The sequence below is a fragment of the Coregonus clupeaformis genome, unplaced genomic scaffold (assembly GCF_020615455.1).
Source record: "Coregonus clupeaformis isolate EN_2021a unplaced genomic scaffold, ASM2061545v1 scaf0065, whole genome shotgun sequence".
NCBI classification, from domain to species: domain Eukaryota; kingdom Metazoa; phylum Chordata; class Actinopteri; order Salmoniformes; family Salmonidae; genus Coregonus; species Coregonus clupeaformis.
The window spans coordinates 686,135-708,388 of NW_025533520.1; the positions used below are offsets into that span (position 1 = coordinate 686,135).

The 22,254-nt window shown below is 41.6% G+C and overlaps 1 protein-coding gene across 7 annotated transcripts in view; it reads left to right on the forward strand.

Annotated features, from left to right (window-relative positions):
* eya4 (EYA transcriptional coactivator and phosphatase 4) overlaps nucleotides 1–22,254 on the forward strand; it is a 162,840-nt gene that overhangs the window by 96,075 nt on the left and 44,511 nt on the right. For 6 of the 7 annotated variants that reach the window (XM_045212923.1, XM_045212922.1, XM_045212925.1 and 3 more), the window contains 6 exons: nucleotides 1,393–1,476; nucleotides 4,451–4,528; nucleotides 4,989–5,055; nucleotides 8,903–9,045; nucleotides 9,198–9,320; nucleotides 11,059–11,141. In XM_045212923.1, the coding sequence (XP_045068858.1) occupies nucleotides 1,393–1,476; nucleotides 4,451–4,528; nucleotides 4,989–5,055; nucleotides 8,903–9,045; nucleotides 9,198–9,320; nucleotides 11,059–11,141 (578 nt within the window). The remainder of the gene's footprint in view (nucleotides 1–1,392; nucleotides 1,477–4,450; nucleotides 4,529–4,988; nucleotides 5,056–8,902; nucleotides 9,046–9,197; nucleotides 9,321–11,058; nucleotides 11,142–22,254) is intronic. The other variant, XM_045212927.1, reaches the window with a different exon arrangement.

Here is a 22,254-nt window from a genome sequence, read left to right on the forward strand (position 1 = left end):
ATTTAAGTTTCCAATTATGTTTCCTGTATCTAATATTAGGTTTTGGTTGAAGATCTGTTAACATTCAGTATCACAAATATGCAAAAGTAGAGAAAATTAGAAAGGGGGCAAATACTTTTTCATAGCACTGTATACTGCTGGTAATGTTACAATGGCCACGTGGTCATGTTTAAGAATTAAAACGTTAACGTGAATCTTCAGAAATGTAAACGATGACCTTGTTTTCCTCTGTGATTGAAGAGGGTTCCGTTTATTTCTCTTTCAGAGAATTGACGGCAAAATGGGGACGTACATGTTCATATCCCGAAGTGTATTTATGATAATGTCACCTTTATTGATTTGTGTGCTTAAGGTTATTCATGTACATTTACCATCTGAGGATGAGTGTATTGAAATTAATGCTATTTAGTATTCTGATGTGAAACTGATTCTCACTGGCTGTTGCATCGTGGGTATTTGTATTTAAGCACCTGTAATTTCCTTGTTTGTAGGGCAGGACAGGTAACAGGTCGGCATGCTGCTGGGTTACAGGCATATTTGAAGCCTTGCTTTATCTTAGCTAGAGCGCTACATATTTTGATTCAGTTTGACTTTGACCGGTTTATTTTCTTTTTTTAAATATCGGTTCAGTTTTGTCCAGTCTTGCAAATAAAACGCCTCACTTTGGGCCAAGAAAAGTCAAGATTTGCTGTTGCATCCTCACTGTTAAAATCCAACTGCATGGTCAACATTGACACCAGTGAAGAGTCCAGATCTGAATCACATCCAAAACGTATGGCGAGATCTGACAACAGCAGTGGGTGGAGGTCACCCCCCTAAAACATAGAAGAATTAGAGCAGTTCGCTGCTGAAGACTGGGACAAATTGCCAGTAGAAAGGTGCAGCAAGCTCACTGATGACTACAATAAGCATTTGTCTGCAGTTATCTTGGCCAAAAGGCTGTGCAACTAAGTACTAGGTCTGAGGTGCCAATAATTTTGTCCATTCCATTTTGTCTTTATGTTCTATATTAAAATTGTAAACTTAAGTTGATTTAAATTAAAATTGGTTCTGCAATGTTGAAAATCCAATAACATGGTGTGTCGACCAATATTTTCTTACATTTCAGCTTATATTAGAAGACATAGGGAACTATTTAAGAAAAGTGCAAGGGTGCCAATATATTTGCAACTGCGTTTAATACATGTAACAATCCTTTAGGTAGTCCAGTTGCAAGGACCACTTTTGGATGCTGAGTGACATTTTGTAAACCATTCTGAAGCTTCATGAACCATTCCGAATCCAAATTAACCACAGCAGTGTTCTGGTTTGGCTTGTTGAGGTTGAGAGAGCAGATTGGTTGTCTGTGAGTTGTAACCCCGCCCCCCCCTCTCTGATCCTCCACCCATTCAGGAGAGACCATGACTATTCTAAACACGGCTGATTGGCTGCTGGGCTGCAGTAGCCCGCCCCCTGGCCACAGTGGAAAGGACTATGGTATTGACTGAGCATGTGTGTGTCTGAGCCGAGCGGCCTGCTCTGGAGTGGTGTGGCGTGATGTGTGTTTTAAATGTGTGTGAGGTGGGGTTGTGTGACGTGTGTGTGATTATAGGGGCGCCTTCAGCAGCTCACAACGTTATGGAATGTTCAGATAGAAATATAGAATATAGAACAAACATGCCTCTCCGACGTGAAGACCAAGGAATCATGTTGTCTCTATTCATGGCATTTCTATCTGCAACGTTTGGCAACTGAACATGGCCTAGGTGTGTGTTTGAGAGAGAACAGGCATGTGTAATTATGTTACAGGCTTCCACCGTAGCAAGGTACAATACCCCGGTCTAGAGATATTCCATGGTAGCTAGGTACAATACCCCAGTCTATAGATCTTCCATGGTAACTAGGCACAATACCCCAGTCTAGATATCTTCCACGGTAGCTAGGTACAATACCCCAGTCTAGAGATATTCCATGGTAACTAGGCACAATACCCCAGTCTAGATATCTTCCACGGTAGCTAGGTACAATACCCCAGTCTAGAGATCTTCCACGGTAACTAGGTACAATACCCCAGTCTAGAGATCTTCCATGGTAGCTAGGCACAATACCCCAGTCTAGAGATCTTCCATGGTAACCAGGTACAATACCCCAGTCTAGAGATCTTCCGCTGTGCTGCACATGACATCATATCAAGCCCTCATTCTCCTCCCTCTCTTCCTTCTCTCCTTTCCTCCCTCTCTTCCTTCTCTCCTTTCCTCCCTCTCTGCTCTCCTCTCCTTTTCTCCCTCTCTCCTCTCCTCTCCTTTCCTCCCTCTCCTTCCTCCCTCCTCTCCTCTCCTTGTCTTCTCTTCTCTCCTCCATATCTCCTCTCCTCCTTCTCCTCCCTCTCTTCCTTCTCTCCTTTCTTCCTTCTCTCCTTTCCTCCCTCCCTCCTCCTCCTCTCCTTCCTCTCTCCTCTGCCTCTCCTCTCCTCTCCTCTCCTCTCCTCTCCTCTCCTCTCCTCTCCTCTCCTCTCCTCTCCTTTTTCTCTCCTCTCCTCTCCTCTCTCTCCTTTCCTTCCTATCTTCTCTCCTTTGTCTCTCCTCTCCTACCTTTCCTTCCTCTCTCCTCTCTTCTGTCTCTGCTCTCTCTCCTTTCCTTCCCCTGTCTTCTCCTCTCCTCTCTCTCCTCTCCTCTGTCTCTCTTCTCTCTTCTTTCCTTCTTCTCTCCTCTCCTCTCCTCTGTCTCTCCTCTCCTCTGCCTCTCCTCTCCTCTCCTCTCCTCTGTCTCTCCTCTCTCTTCTTTCCTTCCTCTCTCCTCTCCTCTCCTCTCCTCTGTCTCTCCTCTCTCTTCTTTCCTTCCTCTCTCCTCTCCTCTCCTCTGTCTCTCCTCTCCTCTCTCTTCTTTCCTTCCTCTCTCCTCTCCTCTCCTCTGTCTCTCCTCTCCTACCTTTCCTTCCTCTCTCCTCTCTTCTGTCTCTGCTCTCTCTCCTTTCCTTCCCCTGTCTTCTCCTCTCCTCTCTCTCCTCTCCTTTGTCTCTCCTCTTTCTCCTTTCCTTCCTCTCTCCTCTCTTCTGTCGCTCCTCTCCTATCTCTCCTTTCCTTCCCCTCTCCTCTCCTCTCCTCTCCTCTCCTCTCCTCTCCTCTCCTCTCCTCTCCTCTCCTCTGTCTCTCCTCTCTCTTCTTTCCTTCCTATCTCCTCTCCTCTCCTCTCCTCTCTCTCCTCTTTCTCCTCTCCTCTGTCTCTCCTCTCTCTTCTTTGCTTCCTCTCTCCTCTCTTCTTTCTCTCCTCTCCTCTCTCTCCCGTTCTTCTTTCTCCTCTCCTCTCCTCTGTATCTCCTATCTCTCCTCTCCTCTATCTCTCCTCTCTTCTTTCCTTCCTCTGTCCTCTCCTCTTCTCTGTCTCTCCTCTTTCTCCTCTCCTCTCTCTCCTCACTCTTCTTTCCTTCCTCTCTCCTCTCCTCTCCTCTTTCTCCTCTCCTCTCTCTCCTCACTCTTCTTTCCTTCCTCTCTCCTCTCCTCTCCTCTTTCTCTCCTCTCCTCTTACTCCTTTCCTTCTCTCCTCTCCTCTCTCTCCTCTCCTTCCTCTTTCCTCTCTCCTCTCTCCTTTCCTTCCTCTCTCCTCTGTCTCTCCTCTCTCTTCTTTCCTTCCTCTTTCCTCTCCTCTCCTCTCCTCTCTTCTTTCCTTCCTTTCTCCTCTTCTCTGTCTCTCCTCTTTCTCCTCTCCTCTGTCTCTCCTCTCTTCTTTCCTTCCTTTCTCCTCTTCTCTGTCTCTCCTCTTTCTCCTTTCCTTCCTCTCTCCTCTCTTCTGTCGCTCCTCTCCTATCTCTCCTTTCCTTTCCTTCCCCTCTCCTCTCCTCTCCTCTGTCTCCCCTCTCTCTTCTTTCCTTCCTCTCTCCTCTCCTCTTTCTCTCCTCTCCTCTCTCTCCTGTTCTTCTTCTCTCCTCTCTTCTCCTCTGTATCTCCTGTCTCTCTTCTCCTCTGTCTCTCCTCTCTCTTCTCTCCTTCCTCTGTCCACTCCTCTTCTCTGTCTCTCCTCTTTCTCCTCTCCTCTCTCTCCTCTCTCTTCTTTCCTTCCTCTGTCCACTCTTCTTCTCTGTCTCTCCTCTTTCTCCTCTCCTCTCTCTCCTCACTCTTCTTTCCTTCCTCTCTCCTCTCCTCTCCTCTTTCTCTCCTCTCCTCTCTCTCCTTTCCTTCCTCTCTCCTCTCCTCTGTCTCTCCTCTCCTCTCTCTCCTCACTCTTCTTTCCTTCCTCTCTCCTCTCATCTCCTCTGTATCTCCTCTCCTCTCTCTCCTCTCACTATTTTCCTTATTCTCTCCTCTCCTCTCCTCTGCCTCTCCTCTCCTCTCCTCTCCTCTCCTCTCCTCTCCTCTCCTCTCCTCTCCTCTCCTCTCCTCTCCTCTCCTCTCCTCTCCTCTCCTCTCCTCTCCTCTCTCTCCTTTCCTTCCTCTCTCCTCTCCTCTCCTCTGTCTCTCCTCTCCTTCCTCTCCAGTTAAAACAGAGCCTATAAACAACAGTGAGGCAGCCACGACTACAGGAGACACAACACTGGACAGCTACGCAGGATCAGGTAACACCCACCCACACACGCAAACACACACACACACACACACACAACACATGCAAACACACACACACACAACACATGCAAACACACAAACACACACACAGCAAACATGCAGCCCCATGTAGAGAGGTTTTAGAGACAGAGGGCGTGGTTGTCAGTGTTGACCTGTGACATCTCTATGACAACAGTCCCATGTCGCTCAGTTGGTAGAGCATGGCGCTTGCAACGCCAGGGTTGTGGGTTCGATTCCCACGGGGGACCAGTATGAAAATGTATGCACTCACTAACCGTAAGTCGCTCTGGATAAGAGCGTCTGCTAAATGACTAAAACGAAAATGTAAACAACAAACTAGAATCATATGAGAAAGAGGAATATGATCAGACGCAGTGTCTGTATTAGTTGTTGTTCACCAGTTGATTACCATTTTTGTTGTTTATTGTTGTTGTTGTTGTTTGTTGTCAGTCATCACCAGCAGTGGATACAGCCCTCCATCTGCACACCAATACTCCCCACCCATCTACCCCTCCAAGTAAGTCCTGGAATATACTATATAACTATACTATGCACTATTACTATATATTATATTACTGTATTACTATACTATACACTATCACTATATTAGATTACTATATAACTATACTATGCACTTTTACTATATATTATATTACTATATAACTAAATGCTATTACTATATTGTATTACTATATAACTAAATGCTATTAATATATTATATTACTATATAACTATAATATACACTTACTATATTATAATACTATATAACTATACTATACACTATTACTATATTATATTTTGTTACGTTTCAGCCTAGCTTAGTGGTTAAGAGCGTTGTGCCAGTAACCGAAAGGTCGCTGGTTCTAATCCCCGAGCCGACTAGGTGAAAAATCTGTCGATGTGCCCTTGAGCAAGGCACTTAACCCTAATTGCTCCTGTAAGTCGCTCTGGATAAGAGCGTCTGCTAAATGACCAATTATTATTTATTATTATTCTAAAATAGATCTAATTTAAAAAAAATCAGCATCAACCTACACGCAATACCCCATAATGACATTGTAAATATAGGTTTTTAGTAATGTTTGCTAATTTATAAAAAAAACTGAAATACCTTTTTACATAAGTATTCATACCCTTTGCTATGAGACTCGAAATTAGGCTCAGGTGCATCCTGTTTCCATTGATTATCCTTGATGTTTCTACAACTTGATTGGAGTCCACCTGTGGTAAATTCAATTGACTGGACATGATTTGGAAAGGCACACACCTGTCTATATAAGGTCCCACAGTTGACAGTGCATGTCAGAGCAAAAACCAACCCTTGAGGTCGAAGGAAGAGTTTGCCAAAAGGCACATAAAGGACTCTCAGACCAAGAGAAACAAGATTCTCTAGTCTGATGAAATTAAGATTGAACAAAGCGTCACATCTGGAGGAAAACATGGCACCGCTCATCACCTGGCCAATACCATCCCTATGGTGAAGCATGGTGGTGGTGGCAGCATCATGCTGTGGGGATGTTTTTCAGCGGCAGGTACTGGGAAACTAGTCAGGATCGAGGCAAAGATGAACGGAGCAAAGTACAGAGATATCCTTGATGAAAACCTGCTCCAGAGCGCTCAGGACCTCAGACTGGGGTGAAGGTTCACCTTCCAACAGGATAACGACCCAAGCACACAGCCAAGACAACGCAGGAGTGGCTTCGGGACAAGTCTCTGAATGTCCTTGAGTGGACCAGCCAGATCCCGGACTTTAACCCGATCGAACATCTCTGGAGAGACCTGAAAATAGCTGTGCAGCGACACTCCCCATCCAACCTGACAGAGCTTGAGAGGATCTGTGGAGAGAAAATGTAAGAATGGGAGAAGCTCCCCAAATACAGGTGTGCCAAGCTTATAAAGTCGTACCCAAGAAGACTCGAGGCTGTAATCGCTGCCAAAGGTGCTTCAACAAAGTACTGAGTAAAGATTCTGAATACTTACGTAAATGTAATATTCCAGTTTTTTATTTGTAATAAATGTGCAAACATTTCTAAAAAACTGTTTTTGCTTAGTCATTATGGGGTATTGTGTGTAGATTGATGAGGAAAATGTTTTATTTAATCAATTTTAGAATAAGGCTGTAACGTAACAAAATGTGGAAAAAGTGAAGGGGTCTAAATACATTCAGAATGCACTGTAAACTATTCCTATATTATATTACTATATAACTAACCATACCAGTACTCCCAACCCATCTAACCATCCAAGTAAGTCCTTTAATAAACTATATAACTATACTATACACTATTACTATATAACTATACTATATTATATTACTATATAACTATACTATGCACTATTACTATATAACTATAATATATTATATTACTATATAACTATACACTATTACTATATAACTATACTATACACAATTACTATATTATATTACTATATAACTATACTATACACTATTACTATATTATATTACTATATAACTATACTATACACTATTCCTATATTATATTACTATATTACTAACCATACCAGTACTCCCAACCCATCTAACCATCCAAGTAAGTCCTTTAATAAACTATATAACTATACTATACACTATTACTATATAACTATACTATACACTATTACTATATTATATTACTATATAACTATACTATATACTATTACCATATAAAATTATTATATTAATATGCTAAACACTATTCATATATTATATTACTATTTTACTATGTAGCTATATTATACATTATTACTATATTACTATACTATACACTATTACTATATTATATTACTATATAACTATGCTATACACTATTGCTACACTACCATTCAAAAGTTTGGACACACCTACTCATTCAAGGGTTTTTCTTTATTTATATACATTGTAGAATAATAGTGAAGACATCAAAATTATGAAATAACACATATGGAATCATGTAGTAACCAAAAAAGTGTTAAACAAATCAAAATATATTTTATATTTGAGATTCTTCAAATAGCCACCATTTGCCTTGATGACAGCTTTGCACACTCTTGGCATTCTCTCAACCAGCTTCACCTGGAATGCTTTTCCAAACATCTTGAAGGAGTTCCCACATACGCTGAGCACTTGTTGGCTGCTTTTCCTTCACTCTGCGGTCCGACTCATCCCAAACCATCTCAATTGGGTTGAGGTCGGGGGATTGTGGAGGCAAGGTCATCTGATGCAGCACTCCATCACTCGCCTTCTTGGTAAAATAGCCCTTACACAGCCTGGAGGTGTGTTGGTTCATTGTCCTGTTGAAAAACAAATTATAGTCCCACTAAGCCCAAACCAGATGGGATGGCGTACCGCTGCAGAATGCTGTGGTAGCCATGCTGGTTAAGTGTGCCTTGAATTCTAAACAAATCACAGACAGTGTCACCAGCAAATCACCCCCACACCATAACACCACCTCCTCCATGCTTTACGGTGGGAATTACACATGCAGAGATCATCCGTTCACCCACACCGCATCTCACAAAGACACGGCGGTTGGAACCAAAACTCTCCAATTTGGACTCCAGACCAAAGGACACATTTCCACCGGTCTAATGTCCATTGCTCGTGTTTCTTGGCCCAAGCAAGTCTCTTCTTCTTATTGGTGTCCTTTAGTAATGGTTTCTTTGCAGCAATTCGACCATAAAGGCCTGATTCACACAGTCTCCTCTGAACAGTTGATGTTGAGATGTGTCTGTTACTTGAACTCTGTGAAGCATTTATTTGGGTTGCAATTTCTGAGGCTGGTAACTCTAATGAACTTATCCTCTGCAGCAGAGGTAACTCTGGGTCTTCCATTCCTGTGGCGGTCCTCATGAGAGCCAGTTTCATCATAGCGCTTGATGGTTTTTGCTACTGCACTTGAAGAAACGTTCAAAGTTCTTGACATTTTCCGTATTGACTGACCTTCATGTCCTAAAGTAATGATGGACTGTCATTTCTCTTCGCTTATTTGAGCTGTTCTTGCCATAATATGGACTTGGTCTTTTACCAAATAGGGCTATCATCTGTATACCCCCCTACCTTGTCACAACACAACTGATTGGCTCAAACGCATTAAGAAGGAAAGTAATTCCACAAATTAACTTTTAAGAAGGCACACCTGTTAATTGAAATCCATTCCAGGTGAAGCTGGTTGAGAGAATGCCAAGGGTGAGAATGAGTAGGTGTGTCCAAACTTTTGACTGGTACTGTATATTATATTACTACATTACTAACCACACCAGTACTCCCCACCCATCTACCCCTCCAAGTAAGTATTATCATGTGGTTTTCCTATTACTTGTAACTGTACATACTTTTGTAGTATTCTGAAAACGTATGTGTACTCCTCTCCTCCCCCTCTCCTCAGGCCGTACCCCCACATCCTATCCACACCGGCAGCCCCGCCCATGCCAGCGTACGCCGGCCAATCCCAGTTCAGCAGCATGCAGCCGTCGACCGTCTACACCGCATACTCCCAGACTGGCCAGGCCTACGGACTGTCTACCTATGGTAAAGACTGACATGCACGTACTCAGACATATTGTCCTCTCACCTCCATCTTTTATGCAATGGCAGATATATGGATGCCAACCTGTTTTGTTTTCTCTCTCTCCCTCGCTCTCTCCCCCCTCCCTCTCGACTACCCCCCTCTCTCTCTCCAGACCTGGGTGTGATGTTACCAGGTATGAAGACAGAGGGGGGTCTCTCCCAAACCCCCCTACAGACCAGCCTCAGCTACACGCCCCAGCCTGGACAGACAGCCTACTCACCATATCAGATGCCAGGTCAGTGGCCATAACAGCCAATCAGAGGAATGTGAGAGTGGAAACCCGACCAATCAGGTGACAGATACCGTACTAGCGTGACTTAAGTAGGAATTCCTGGCTTCATTAGGTAAGACTAAAATACAGGACCTGTTCATTGTGGAGTGAACTTGTAAAAATCGAATAATTCTGCTCCGTATGTAATTGTGTCTGTTTAAGCTGTTTGAATAGTTGTTTGTAGTAACACAGAGGATCATTGAAAAAGATACCCTGCTCTCTAGTGGGATTCCCTGTATAAATAAAGGTTAAATGAATAAATATATAAATGTCTCAATGCCTATAATGTCAGCAAAATAAATTGACACATGATTAATTAATTAATCTCTCTCTCTCTCAATTCAATTTCGATTTCAATTTAAGGGCTTTATTGGCATGGGAAACTAACGTTAACATTACCAAAGCAAGTGAAGTAGATAATAAACAGAAGTGAAATAAACAATAATCTCTCTCTGTCTCTCTCTCTCTCTCTCTCTCTCTCTCTCTCTCTCTCTCTCTCTCTCTCTCTCTCTCTCTCTCTCTCTCTCTCTCTCTCTCTCTCTCTCTCTCTCTCTCTCTCTCTCTCTCTCTCTCTGTCTCTGTCTCTGTCTCTCTCTCTCTGTCTCTCTCTCTCTCTCTCTCTCTCTCTCTCTCTCTCTCTCTCTCTCTCTCTCTCTCTCTCTGTCTCTCTCTCTCTGTCTCTCCTCTCTCTCCTTTCCTTCCTCTCTATACTCCTCTGTCTCTTCTCCTCGGTCTCTCCTCTCCTCTGTCTCTTTTCCTTCCTTCCTCTCTCCTCTCCTCTGTCTCTCCTCTCTCTTCTTTCCTTCCTATCTCCTCTCCTCTCCTCTCTCTCCTCTCTTCTCTCTCCTCTGTCTCTCCTCTCCTCTTTCTCCTCTCTTCTCTCTCCTCTGTCTCACCTCTCCTCTCTCTCACCTCTCCTCTCTCTCCTCTCTTCTCTCTCCTCTCTCTACTCTCTCCCCTCCTTTCCTTCCTCTCTCCTCTCCTCTCCTCTGTCTCTCCTCTCCTCTCCTCTCCTCTCCTCTCCTCTCCTCTCCTCTCCCCCTCTCCTCTCCTCTCCTCCCTCTCCTCTCCTCTCCTCCCTCTCCTCTCCTCTCCTCCTCTCCCTCTCCTTTCCTTCCTCTCCTCCTCTCCTCTCCTCTCCTCTCCCTCTCCCTCTCTCCTCTCCTCTCCTCTCCTCTCCTCTCCCCTCTCCTCCCTCTCCTCTCCTCTCCTCTCCTCTCCTCTCCTCTCCTCTCCTCTCCTCTCCTCTCCTCTCCTTTCCTTCCTCTCTCCTCTCCTCTCCTCTGTCTCTCCTCTCCTCTGTCTCTCCTCTCCTTCCTCTCTCCTCTCCTCTCCTCTGTCTCTCCTCTTTCTCTTCTCCTCTCCTCTCCTCTCCTTTCCTTCCTCTCTCCTCACCTCTCCTCTCCTCTTTCTCTCCTCTCCTCTGTCTCTCCCCTCTCTCCTCTCCTCTCCTCTCCTCTGTCTCTCCCCTCTCTCCTCTCCTCTCTCTCCTCTGTCTCTCCTCTCCTTTCCTTCCTCTCTCCTCTCCTCTGTCCTCTCCTCTCCCCTCCTCTCCTCTCCTCTGTCTCTCCTCTCCTCTCTCTCATTTCCTTCCTCTCTCCTCTCCTCTCCTCTCTCTCCTTTCCTTAATCTCTCCTCTCATCTGCCTCCTTCTCTCTCTCTGTCTCTCTCTCTGTCTCTCTGTCTCTCCTTCTCTCTCCAGGGTCCAGTTTCACTTCCTCATCTGGTCTGTACTCCAGCAACAACTCTGTGTCCAACCCAGCCAACTACACTGCTCCGCAGCAGGTACCTGTGTGCATGTGTGCGTGCTTGTGTGCATGGGTGTGTGTGTGTGGGTTTTGGTGTGTGTGTATGTATGTGTGTATAAATGTGTGTATTACAAGCATTCTTAAACCTCAACACAAACACATCTCTATCTCTACTGTAGAACTCTGTCTCTGTCTCCCGAGTGGTGCAGTGGTCTAAGGCACTGCATCACAGTGCTAGCTGTGCCACTAGAGATCCTGGTTCGAATCCAGACTCTGTCGTAGCCGGCCGCGACCGGGAGACCCATGGGGCGGTGCACAATTAGCCAGCGTCGTCCAGGGTAGGGGAGGGAATGGCCGGCAGGGATGTAGCTCAGTTGGTAGAGCATGGCGTTTGCAACGCCAGGGTTGTGGGTTCGATTCCCACGGGGGGGGGGGGGCCAGTATGAAAATGTATGCACTCACTTAACTGTAAGTCGCTCTGGATAAGAGCGTCTGCTAAATGACTGAAATGTAAATGTAATCCACACTGTTACTTCCATAGCCACCTCGGCGTTTGACTGCTGTGTCATAGTTCTAGAGCCCAGAATGACTTCTGTTTGTGTTGAGGTTGTCGTAGAATGTAATGCTCGAAACACAGTGGATCGGGAGAACATGGTTACCCATAAAAACAAAACAAAAATACCCACACGATTATTCATTTCAAAAGTCTGTTTTGGACAGAATATTTATCTTAGGTTACGTTCCAAATAGCACCATATAACCTATGGGCCTTGGTCAACAGTAGTGCACTGCACTGTATGTGGTCTTATGTAGCAACATTTGAAATTGTGTTTTTTACATTGGATAAAAGTAGAGACTCATAGCTAGAAAATGGTATATCATACACTACAGTTGAGGAACAATGGGAAAATCAATCTGCTTTGAAAGTTGATAAACTTGTAACCCCACTTTTGAGAAACTGGCCCTTGAATGTTTTGGCAAACATACTGGAGAGCTCTTCTTTGTCTACACCCATTCAGCATCGTTCACACCCTCTTAAGCCTTAGCCCCACCCATCTCTTTAAGGATTCCCATGTGAGGCCATGTGCTAAACAGAGTGAGTACGGTAGTGTACTGAACAACCAAAGATTTCAAGACTAAAGGCAGGTTTATACTACGTCTATGGACATGTCTGTAGCAGGGCATTCTAACAGAGAATTCTAGAACTTGGACACTGTCCCGTTGGCCTAATGTTATATTCTGATTTGACTTTGGTGCAGGTTGGTGCATGTTGTTCTTCACATTACTGTCTCTGGTAAACACACACTATACCATATAAAATAAAAGTTTCTTTGTCACATGCACAGGATACTGAAGGTGTAAATGGTACAGTGAAATGGTTACTTGCAGAGTGGAGTCTTTGGTTTAGACATGTAGCTAGCTAGCTAGCTAAACAATGAACCATAATCCCAACTCATGACGTTACTACCCTGCATGAATCTACAGGTAGCTAAAGCTAACCAACTAGGTTCAATGTTAGCTAGCTAGCTAATATTAGGCTATAACTAGCAATGCAAATGACTCTGAGATACGAATAATATTTCTACACATTTCATACACGTAACATTAGCTAGCGAGCCAGCCAGATAACCTTAGCTGGCTAGCTAACAGTACTCTTTAACTTGCAATGAAAATGACTTTCTGACAAAATTAGAAACGTATAATATCTGAAAATGTAGATAGCTGGACTCTCTTACCTGTATACATGGATGGACGCTTCTCCCTCTGTCACACATGCCATGGTTGCCCTTAGTTTGAAGATGTAATCCGGAGACAGGTGTTTTATACAACAGCCTTCTGTGTGTTTCTCTTTTCGACTCCCTCCGCATATTTGCAATCAAACGGTTGAATTTTCTCCATCTCCTTAGCCTCCACCGCGCATTCCACTGATTTCAAAACTCGGTCCTCCAGAAAGTGGCGAGAATTAGCAACACTTTTGCAGTTCTTTGTGATATCTTTTTAAAAAGCCGCAGTAGCAAGAATTATCTACACATACTGAGCAGCTCATGTTATAGACAGAAGCAGGCTACATGGCAGACCAATCCCAACTCAGCAGGCTACATGGCAGACCAATCCGAACTCAGCAGGCTACATGGCAGACCAATCCGAACTCAGCAGGCTACATGGCAGACCAATCCCAACTCAGCAGGCTACATGGCAGACCAATCCCAACTCATCTCTCGGCATGTCCAGCCCATCCAATATCTCAGCCAATCATGGCTAGCGGGAATGTTCCTGTCTTTTTCCGTGGCTAAAAAAACTAGGCTCGTAATTTAACAATTGTATTCGTATTTATAGATGGCATACAAGTTGGTATTAAGGCACTTGAAAAGAAGTTGGTATTAAGGCACATGAAAGTTCACGTTCCAGAAAGCATTTCTGCCAAAAAATGCATTTTGATAAAAAATAAAATGTTTACGTTCAGTTGCCTCTCCTGTGAAGTAGTGACACGTGACATTCTCCTAGTTTCCTGAAACGAGTCACAAATAAGAAATACGGTTCCATTTGGGACGAAGCCTTTGTGATGAATAGTGGTCTGGTAGAGAGGTAGTTAACAGACACTGTAATGTAATATGATGGATGTTTAATGTAAGAAAGGGGAGAAAGGAGATTTGTGGCTCGTGTGTGGATGGAGGGAGAGCGATGGAGGGGGTGTGTGTCTCTGCGTTTGCGTGTGTGTGTGTGTGTGTGTGTGTGTGTGTGTGCGTGTGTGTGTGTGTAAAGGATTTATAGCTACTTGTGCAGAAGGACAGGGTGACAGCTTAAGTGGTCTCTCCTATAAAGACTCCATCTCCACTGGGTCAGTTCAAACACACAAGACTTTGTCTGCATCCCAAATGGCACCCTATTCCCTATATAGTGCACTACTTTTGACCAAGGACATAAGGCACCAGCGCCAATAGAGCTTTGGTCAAAAGTAGTGCACTATGTAGGGAATAGGGTGCCATTTGGGACACATCCTTTAACTGTTAGGAATATATGAAACAGAGGAGACGAGAGGAAAAGAAAGGAAAAGAGAGGAGAAGAGAAGAGAGGAGGAGAGGAGAGGAGAGGAGAAGAGAGGAGAAGAGAGGAGAGGAAACAGATGAGTAGAGAAGAGAGGAGAAGAGAAGAGAGGAAAGAGAAGAGAGAGGAAGGAGAGGAGAGGAGAGGAGAGAGAGGAGAGGAGAGGAGAAGAGAGGAGAGGAGAGAGAGGAGAAGAGAGGAGAGGAGAAGAGAGGGAATGAGAGGAGAAGAGAGGAAAAGAGAGGAAACAGATGAGAAGAGAGGAAAGAGAGGGAATGAGAAGAGAAGAGAGGAAAGAGGGGGAATGAGAGGAGAAGAGAGGAAACGGATGAGAAGAGAAGAGAGGAAAGAGAGGGAATGAGAAGAGAAGAGAGGAAAGAGGGGGAATGAGAAGAGAGGAAAAGAGAGGAAACAGATGAGAAGAGAAGAGAGGAAAGAGAGGGAATGAGAAGAGAAGAGAGGAAAGAGGGGGAATGAGAGGAGAAGAGAGGAAAGAGAGGGAATGAGAGAATAAAGATAACAGAGAAGTGGGGGATGAGAAGGGGAGGAGTAGTAAAAACTTATCTTCCGGCCTCAGCTCTTCCAGAATCCATCTGTTTGTCTTTCTGTCCCTCTGTCAGCCTCTTTCTCTCTCTCTTTCACTCTCTCTCAGCGAAAACAACACGAAGAATAGCAGATATTAAAACAACAAGAAGAATAGCAGATATTAAAACAACAAGAAGAATAGTAGATATTAAAACAACATATTTAAGAATAGTAGATATTAAAAAAACATATTTAAGAATAGTAGATATTAAAACAACATATTTAAGAATAGTAGATATTATAACAACATATTTAAGAATAGTAGATATTAAAACAACATATTTAAGAATAGTAGATATTAAAACAACATATTTAAGAATAGTAGATATTAAAACAACATATTTAAGAATAGTAGATATTAAAACAACAATAAGAATAGTAGATATTACAACAATTGTAATTATTTTGCACTATGGCCTATTTATTGCCTTACCTCCATAACTTGCTACATTCGCACACACTGTATATATACAGTGAGGGAAATAAGTATTTGATCCCCTGCTGATTTTGTACGTTTGCCCACTGACAGAGAAATGATAATTAATGTTAGGCTTATTTGAACAGTGAGAGACAGAATAACAACAAATAAATCCAGAAAAACGCATGTCAAAAATGTTATAAATTGATTTGCATTTTAATGAGGGAAATAAGTATTTGACCCCCTCTCAATCAGAAAGATTTCTGGCTCCCAGGTGTCTTTTATACAGGTAACGAGCTGAGATTAGGAGCACACACTTAAAGGGAGTGCTCCTAATCTCAGTTTGTTACCTGTATAAAAGACACCTGTCCACAGAAGCAATCAATCAGATTCCAAACTCTCCACCAAGGCCAAGACCAAAGAGCTCTCCAAGGATGTCAGGGACAAGATTGTAGACCTACACAAGGCTGGAATGGTCTACAAGACCATCACCAAGCAGCTTGGTGGGAAGGTGACAACAGTTGGCGCGATTATTCGCAAATGGAAGAAACACAAAATAACTGTCAATCTCCCTCGGCATGGGGCTCCATGCAAGATCTCACCTCGTGGAGTTGCAATGATCATGAGAACGGTGAGGAATCAGCCCAGAACTACACGGGAGGATCTTGTAAATGATCTCAAGGCAGCTGGGACCATAGTCACCAAGAAAACAATTGGTAACACACTACGCCGTGAAGGACTGAAATCCTGCAGCGCCCGCAAGGTCCCCCTGCTCAAGAAAGCACATATACATGCCCGTCTGAAGTTTGCCAATGAACATCTGAATGATTCAGAGGAGAACTGGGTGAAAGTGTTGTGGTCAGATGAGACGAAAATCGAGGTCTTGGCAACTCAACTCGCCGTGTTTGGAGGAGGAGGAATGCTGCCTATGACCCCAAGAACACCATCCCCACCGTCAAACATGGAGGTGGAAACATTATGCTTTGGGGGTGTTTTTCTGCTAAGGGGACAGGACAACTTCACCGCATCAAAGGGACGATGGACGGGGCCATGTACCGTCAAATCTTGGGTGAGAACCTCCTTCCCTCAGCCAGGGGATGGGTATTCCAGCATGACAATGACCCAAAACACACGGCCAAGGCAAGGAGTGGGTCAAGAAGATGCACATTAAGGTCCTGGAGTGGCCTGGCCAGTCTCCAGACCTTAATCCCATAGAAAATCTGTGGAGGGAGCCAAAGGTTTGAGTTGCCAAACGTCAGCCTCGAAACCTTAATGACTTGGAGACGATCTGCAAAGAGGAGTGGGACAAATCCCTCCTGAGATGTGTGCAAACCTACCATTAAAATTATAGACTGATCATTTCTTTGTCAGTGGGCAAACGTACAAAATCAGCAGGGGATCAAATACTTTTTTCCCTCACTGTATTTTCTGTTGTATTTTTGACTTTATGTTCTGTTTTACCCCATATGTAACTCTGTGTTGTTGTTTTTATCGCACTGCTTTGCTTTATCTTGGCCAGGTCGCAGTTGTAAATGAGAACTTGTTCTCAACTGGCTTACCTGGTTAAATAAAGGTTAAATGAAAAAATGAAAAAATATAAATATTTAAGAATAGTATATATTAAAACAACATATTTAAGAATAGTAGATATTAAAACAACAAGAAGAATAGTAGATATTAAAACAACATATTTAAGAATAGTAGATATTAAAACAACATATTTAAGAATAGTAGATATTAAAACAACATATTTAAGAATAGTAGATATTAAAACAACATATTTAAGAATAGTAGATATTAAAACAACAATAAGAATAGTAGATATTAAAACAACATATTTAAGAATAGTAGATATTAAAACAACATATTTAAGAATAGTAGATATTAAAACAACATACTTAAGAATAGTAGATATTAAAACAACAAGAAGAATAGTAGATATTAAAACAACATATTTAAGAATAGTAGATATTAAAACAACAAGAAGAATAGTAGATATTAAAACAACATATTTAAGAATAGTAGATATTAAAACAACATATTTAAGAATAGTAGATATTAAAACAACAATAAGAATAGTAGATATTAAAACAACATATTTAAGAATAGTAGATATTAAAACAACAAGAAGAATAGTAGATATTAAAACAACATATTTAAGAATAGTAGATATTAAAACAACATATTTAAGAATAGTAGATATTAAAACAACATATTTAAGAATAGTAGATATTAAAACAACAAGAAGAATAGTAGATATTAAAACAACAAGAAGAATAGTAGATATTAAAACAACATATTTAAGAATAGTAGATATTAAAACAACATATTTAAGAATAGTAGATATTAAAACAACAAGAAGATAGTAGATATTGGGCTTTAATATACCTTTATTTCATGTTTCTGGATAGTATCCTACATTCAGCATCATGTTGAAGAGCTTGAGAATGCAGCTTAGAGATGCTTTTTTCTTCAGCATCTCATTGCAGATACTGTCTGGCTCTACCACCTGAGGGGTTTGTTTTCTCTGTCAGCTCTGTGAAGGCTTTGTTTTCTCTGTCAGCTCTGTGAAGGGTTTGTTTGGTCTTTAATTATTCTTTCTAAGTTTTGTAATTGATCGACTAATTCGGTCTGAGTCTCGGATAACTTCTGGCATTCTGGATTTTCATTTTCAGTTTTTCAAAGTAGTTTTTCCAGAAGTTGCCATTTTGAACGGGGATGTTTTTCATATTATATGAGGTATTAAGCCCCACATGTAGAATATTTAATTTTTAATTTTTTTGTAGCGTCTTTTTATACTGTCTTAGGTCCAGGTGATATTTTATTATTATTATTATTATTATTATTATTATTATTATTATTATTATTATTATTATTATTATTATTATTATTATTATTATTAATATTATTAATATTAGTATTAGTATTATTATTATTATTATTATTATTATATTTTACTCATCCAACCTGGTCTGTGGGGTTTCTGTGTTTTTAGTTTGACAGTTGCCTCTGGTTTTTCCTGGCAGAATTACATTCACTGTCAAACCAGTTTTCTTTGGGCATTTTGTTTGTATATGTTTTCCCCACATTCATATATATATATATTTTTTTTTTCTTACATGATTTTGTTGCTAGTTTATAGAATATTTTGTTTAGCTTATATGTTGCCAAATTAATGTTTCCTTTACTATAAATACATTTAATGTACTGAAAGCGGTTCAGCATATAATCAATTTCTGCACTATTTAATGGTGTCTCATACACTGTTACTGGTCTTTTTCCATTTGTAAATGGGAGGGAGATTGAATAGGTAAGGTTCCTGGTTCTGGTTGAATAGGTTCCTGGTTCTGGTTGACTCACTACATATTTTAAGGTAAAGTGTGATCTGACACAGCAAGTTGTGGCTTGACTGTAAATGCATTAATAATGTATATTCAGGTGGAATATCGGTTATGGAGTAATCCACCATGTAGCAACAGATAATGTAATAACTGCCAATAATGTAGTAAATGCTGATAATGTGATAATGTTTTAACGCTAATAACATTTTTGTGTATAATCTAATAATTATTACAGTGTGCAGTTTTGGCAGTAGGCCATTAGGAAGTGGGTAAAAATAAAATAATGAATAGTCTAATAACTTTAATCAATAATGTAATAACACAAAAAATAGACTAAAAACTAAATGTACTCTCTTTTTTTTATGCATATCATATATTTATATATTTATTTATTTACATATTCATATATTTTTTTTTTTGATAGCATGTCTAGTTGACATCAAACCACATTCCTAAATCCTGATTTGATATTACTAAAAGGGAATGTAACTGGACAGGACATTAATGTTTCTCTGCAGACATAGACAGGGAGATGGTGGCATTTGAGTTCCGACACACTTAAATATTACAGATAATACAGTCCCAATATTATTATAATTTTTTTGTTAAAAGGCCAGAACATATGTAAAATGGAGTTGTGAAGGCAACTTTGTATTAAAATGTTTCTTGTACTGGTTGACCTGAAAAATAAAAGGTGTAACTCATCCATAAGTGAGGCTCATAGTCTAGTCTGCCGGATCACGGAGGAGCGGCACTCCCTCGTGTTTTTCAATTTTAGACTACATAGTGCTGGTTAAACTATTTATTAAATTATATTTAAATGACCACTAAAATTCCATGAAAAACAATAGAATGACAAACCAAATCATTCTGTATAGCAGCCTGGAGATAGATGGTGGTTTCCTCCCTGTCTTCTCTCTAGTGGGGGGAGAGAGTGACGAACAACAGTAGGCCGTGTGTGTGCACTGTGGAGGCCCGGCAGAGGCTTGACCACTTTGGCCAATCAGAATGTTGGAAAAAGAATCACCAGCAGTTCCCAGCCAGCCTTATAAACAACATGAGAAGCCGCCCGTTCTCAAACCACAAGCTTTAAACGGCAACATCTGCAGTGGATCAGGCTGCAGCGCAGTCTGAGGACACACACCTGATATGTCACATCCTGGAGAGAGAGATCCATCCCTGTGCCTCTTCCTCCTCGGTCCGGGGGAAGCAGCCATTTCAGATCCTGTGCCAACGCTTCTCCCTCCCGTGCGCCTTCCACCGTCAATGGCTTTAGGGACTTTTGGTCACAGTAAGGGGGGGAACACGTGCCACCCCTGAGACCACTGCTTAACTGTACATATAAACTGGGTGGTTCGAGCCCTGAATGCTGATTGGCTGACAGCCGTGGTATATCAGACCGTATACCACGGGTATGACAAAACATTTATTTTTACTGCTCTAATTACGTTGGTAACCAGTTTATAATAGCGATAAGGCACCTTGGGGGTTTGTGGTATATGGCCAATATACCACGGCTAAGGGCTGTGTCCAGTCACTTAAGAACAGCCGTTAGCCATGGTATATTGGCCATATACCACACCCCCCGGGATTTATTGCTTAAATATATCTCATTCCCTGCAGCTCGGCAGTTTAACCACATGAACCTTGTCATCACACCACGGAGATCTAGGATCCAAATGCACTCTGTGTCTGCCTTGATGTTCATAAAACTCCATGGACTCCTCTTGGCAGTGGTCTGCCTTGATGTTCATAAAACTCCATGGACTCCTCTTGGCAGTGGTCTGCCTTGATGTTCATAAAACTCCATGGACTCCTCTTGGCAGTGGAACCCAGAGAATGATATGTGACCACTTGGTTACAGCGACACCCAAACCAGAGTGGCCACTGCAGAGCCCAAGGAGCCTGAACCTCTCTGGAAGTAGCCCTGCTTGGGATATTTAGCCAATATTGGCTATTGGATGAGGCGCAGGGCCCGTTCTAGCTTGGTATGTCAGGGTGGGCAATTGGAAATGTGAATTGGGCCAAGTTGGAGGTAAAAATGCATTATGGTTATAGTTTATTGAGATGCATGAATACACAACACCAAAAGCTTGATTTTTATGGCTGTTTTTAAAATTAATTTCCTGCAATTCTACATAGTAATGATTTATGTTCATTACTTGGTCAATTGATTTGATTGCATGTTTAATCTATGCAAATAAATTATATGAATTGATAGTTTACCTCTCTGTTTTCTTTTATTCTGTAATAGGGTATATTGTAGCCATGTGTTCAAACTAATCAAATCAAAGTTTATTTTTGATGCAGCGTGTAAGTTACACAATGCAATGAAACGCCTTATTCAGAAACTAAAGCAACTAAAGCTCTCGCAAATGATATTAAGATATATGTACACTACCGTTCAAAAGTTTGGGGCCACTTAGAAATGTCCTTGTTTTCCATGGATCCACCAAGACTCTTCCTAGAGCTGGCCGCCCGGCCAAACTGAGCAATCAGGGGGAGAAGGGCCTTGGTCAGGGAGGTGATCAAGAACCCGATGGTCACTCTGACAGAGCTATAGAGTTCCTCTGTGGAGATGCGAGAACCTTCCAGAAGAACAACCATCTCTGCAGCACTCCGCCAATCAGGCCTTTATGGTAGACTGGCCAGACGGAAGCCACTCCTCAGTAAAAGACGCATGAGGCTGTAACATAACAAAATGTGGAAAAAGTAAAGGTGTCTGAATACTTTCCGAATGCACTGTATATGTGTACACATGTATATATATATTTACAAAAATATATGGGGGATTGGAAATGATGCAGACAATTACATTGATGGAATCTACAATCAATCTGCGCTGTTAAAGCTTATCTACCCCCTAAAAATAAAAATGAAACGTAACCACATAACTCAATTTCTGCCTTTTTTAAAACATGTATTGAAAGCAGTAACTCCCCTCAATGCACTCTGGACATTTCATGACTCTCATTGGCCAATACAATGTATTCAAAATAGCTTCTGAAATTTCCTAATTATATGTTCGTTAATAGTTAAATGGTAGTTTTAGTTTTGGAGATACAGAGTTTTATTTCAACAGAGACAAATAAATCGTAAGTTAGTGTAATCAACATCGCACTGATTTCATAAATCATATTAAATCTACACTACCGTTCAAAAGTTTGGGGCCACTTAGAAATGTCCTTGTTTTCCATGAAAACATACATGAAATGAGTTTGAATAGGAAATATAGCTAAATGCATAGGAAATGGTGTCATTGACAAGGTTAGGAATAATGATTTTTAATAGAAATAATAATTGTGTCCTTCAAACTTTGCTTTCGTCAAATAATCCTCCATTTGCAGCAATTACAGCCTTGCAGACCTTTGGCATTCTAGTTGTCAATTTGTTGAGGTAATCTGAAGAGATTTCACCCCATGCTTCCTGAAACACTATTAGGCTATACTGCAAATTATTGTTGTTTGTTCCTGAACTGACAGAATGGCAGAGCTATCCTTCAGCTATCCTTCAGCTATCCTTCAGCTATCCTTCAGCTATCCTTCAGCTATCCTTAAGCTATCCTTCAGCTATCCTTCAGCACCACAAGTTGGTTCAACTTCTTTAACATCATTGCACGATCCTGGTGCTGTCCTTTCAGCACCACGAAGGGCGCTCCAATCATTTAAAATAACCCTCATCAAGATCTGTTGCCTAATAGTCCTACTCACCACGTATAATTATGATTATAAATAGAAGATTATCTCCCAACGGACACGCTC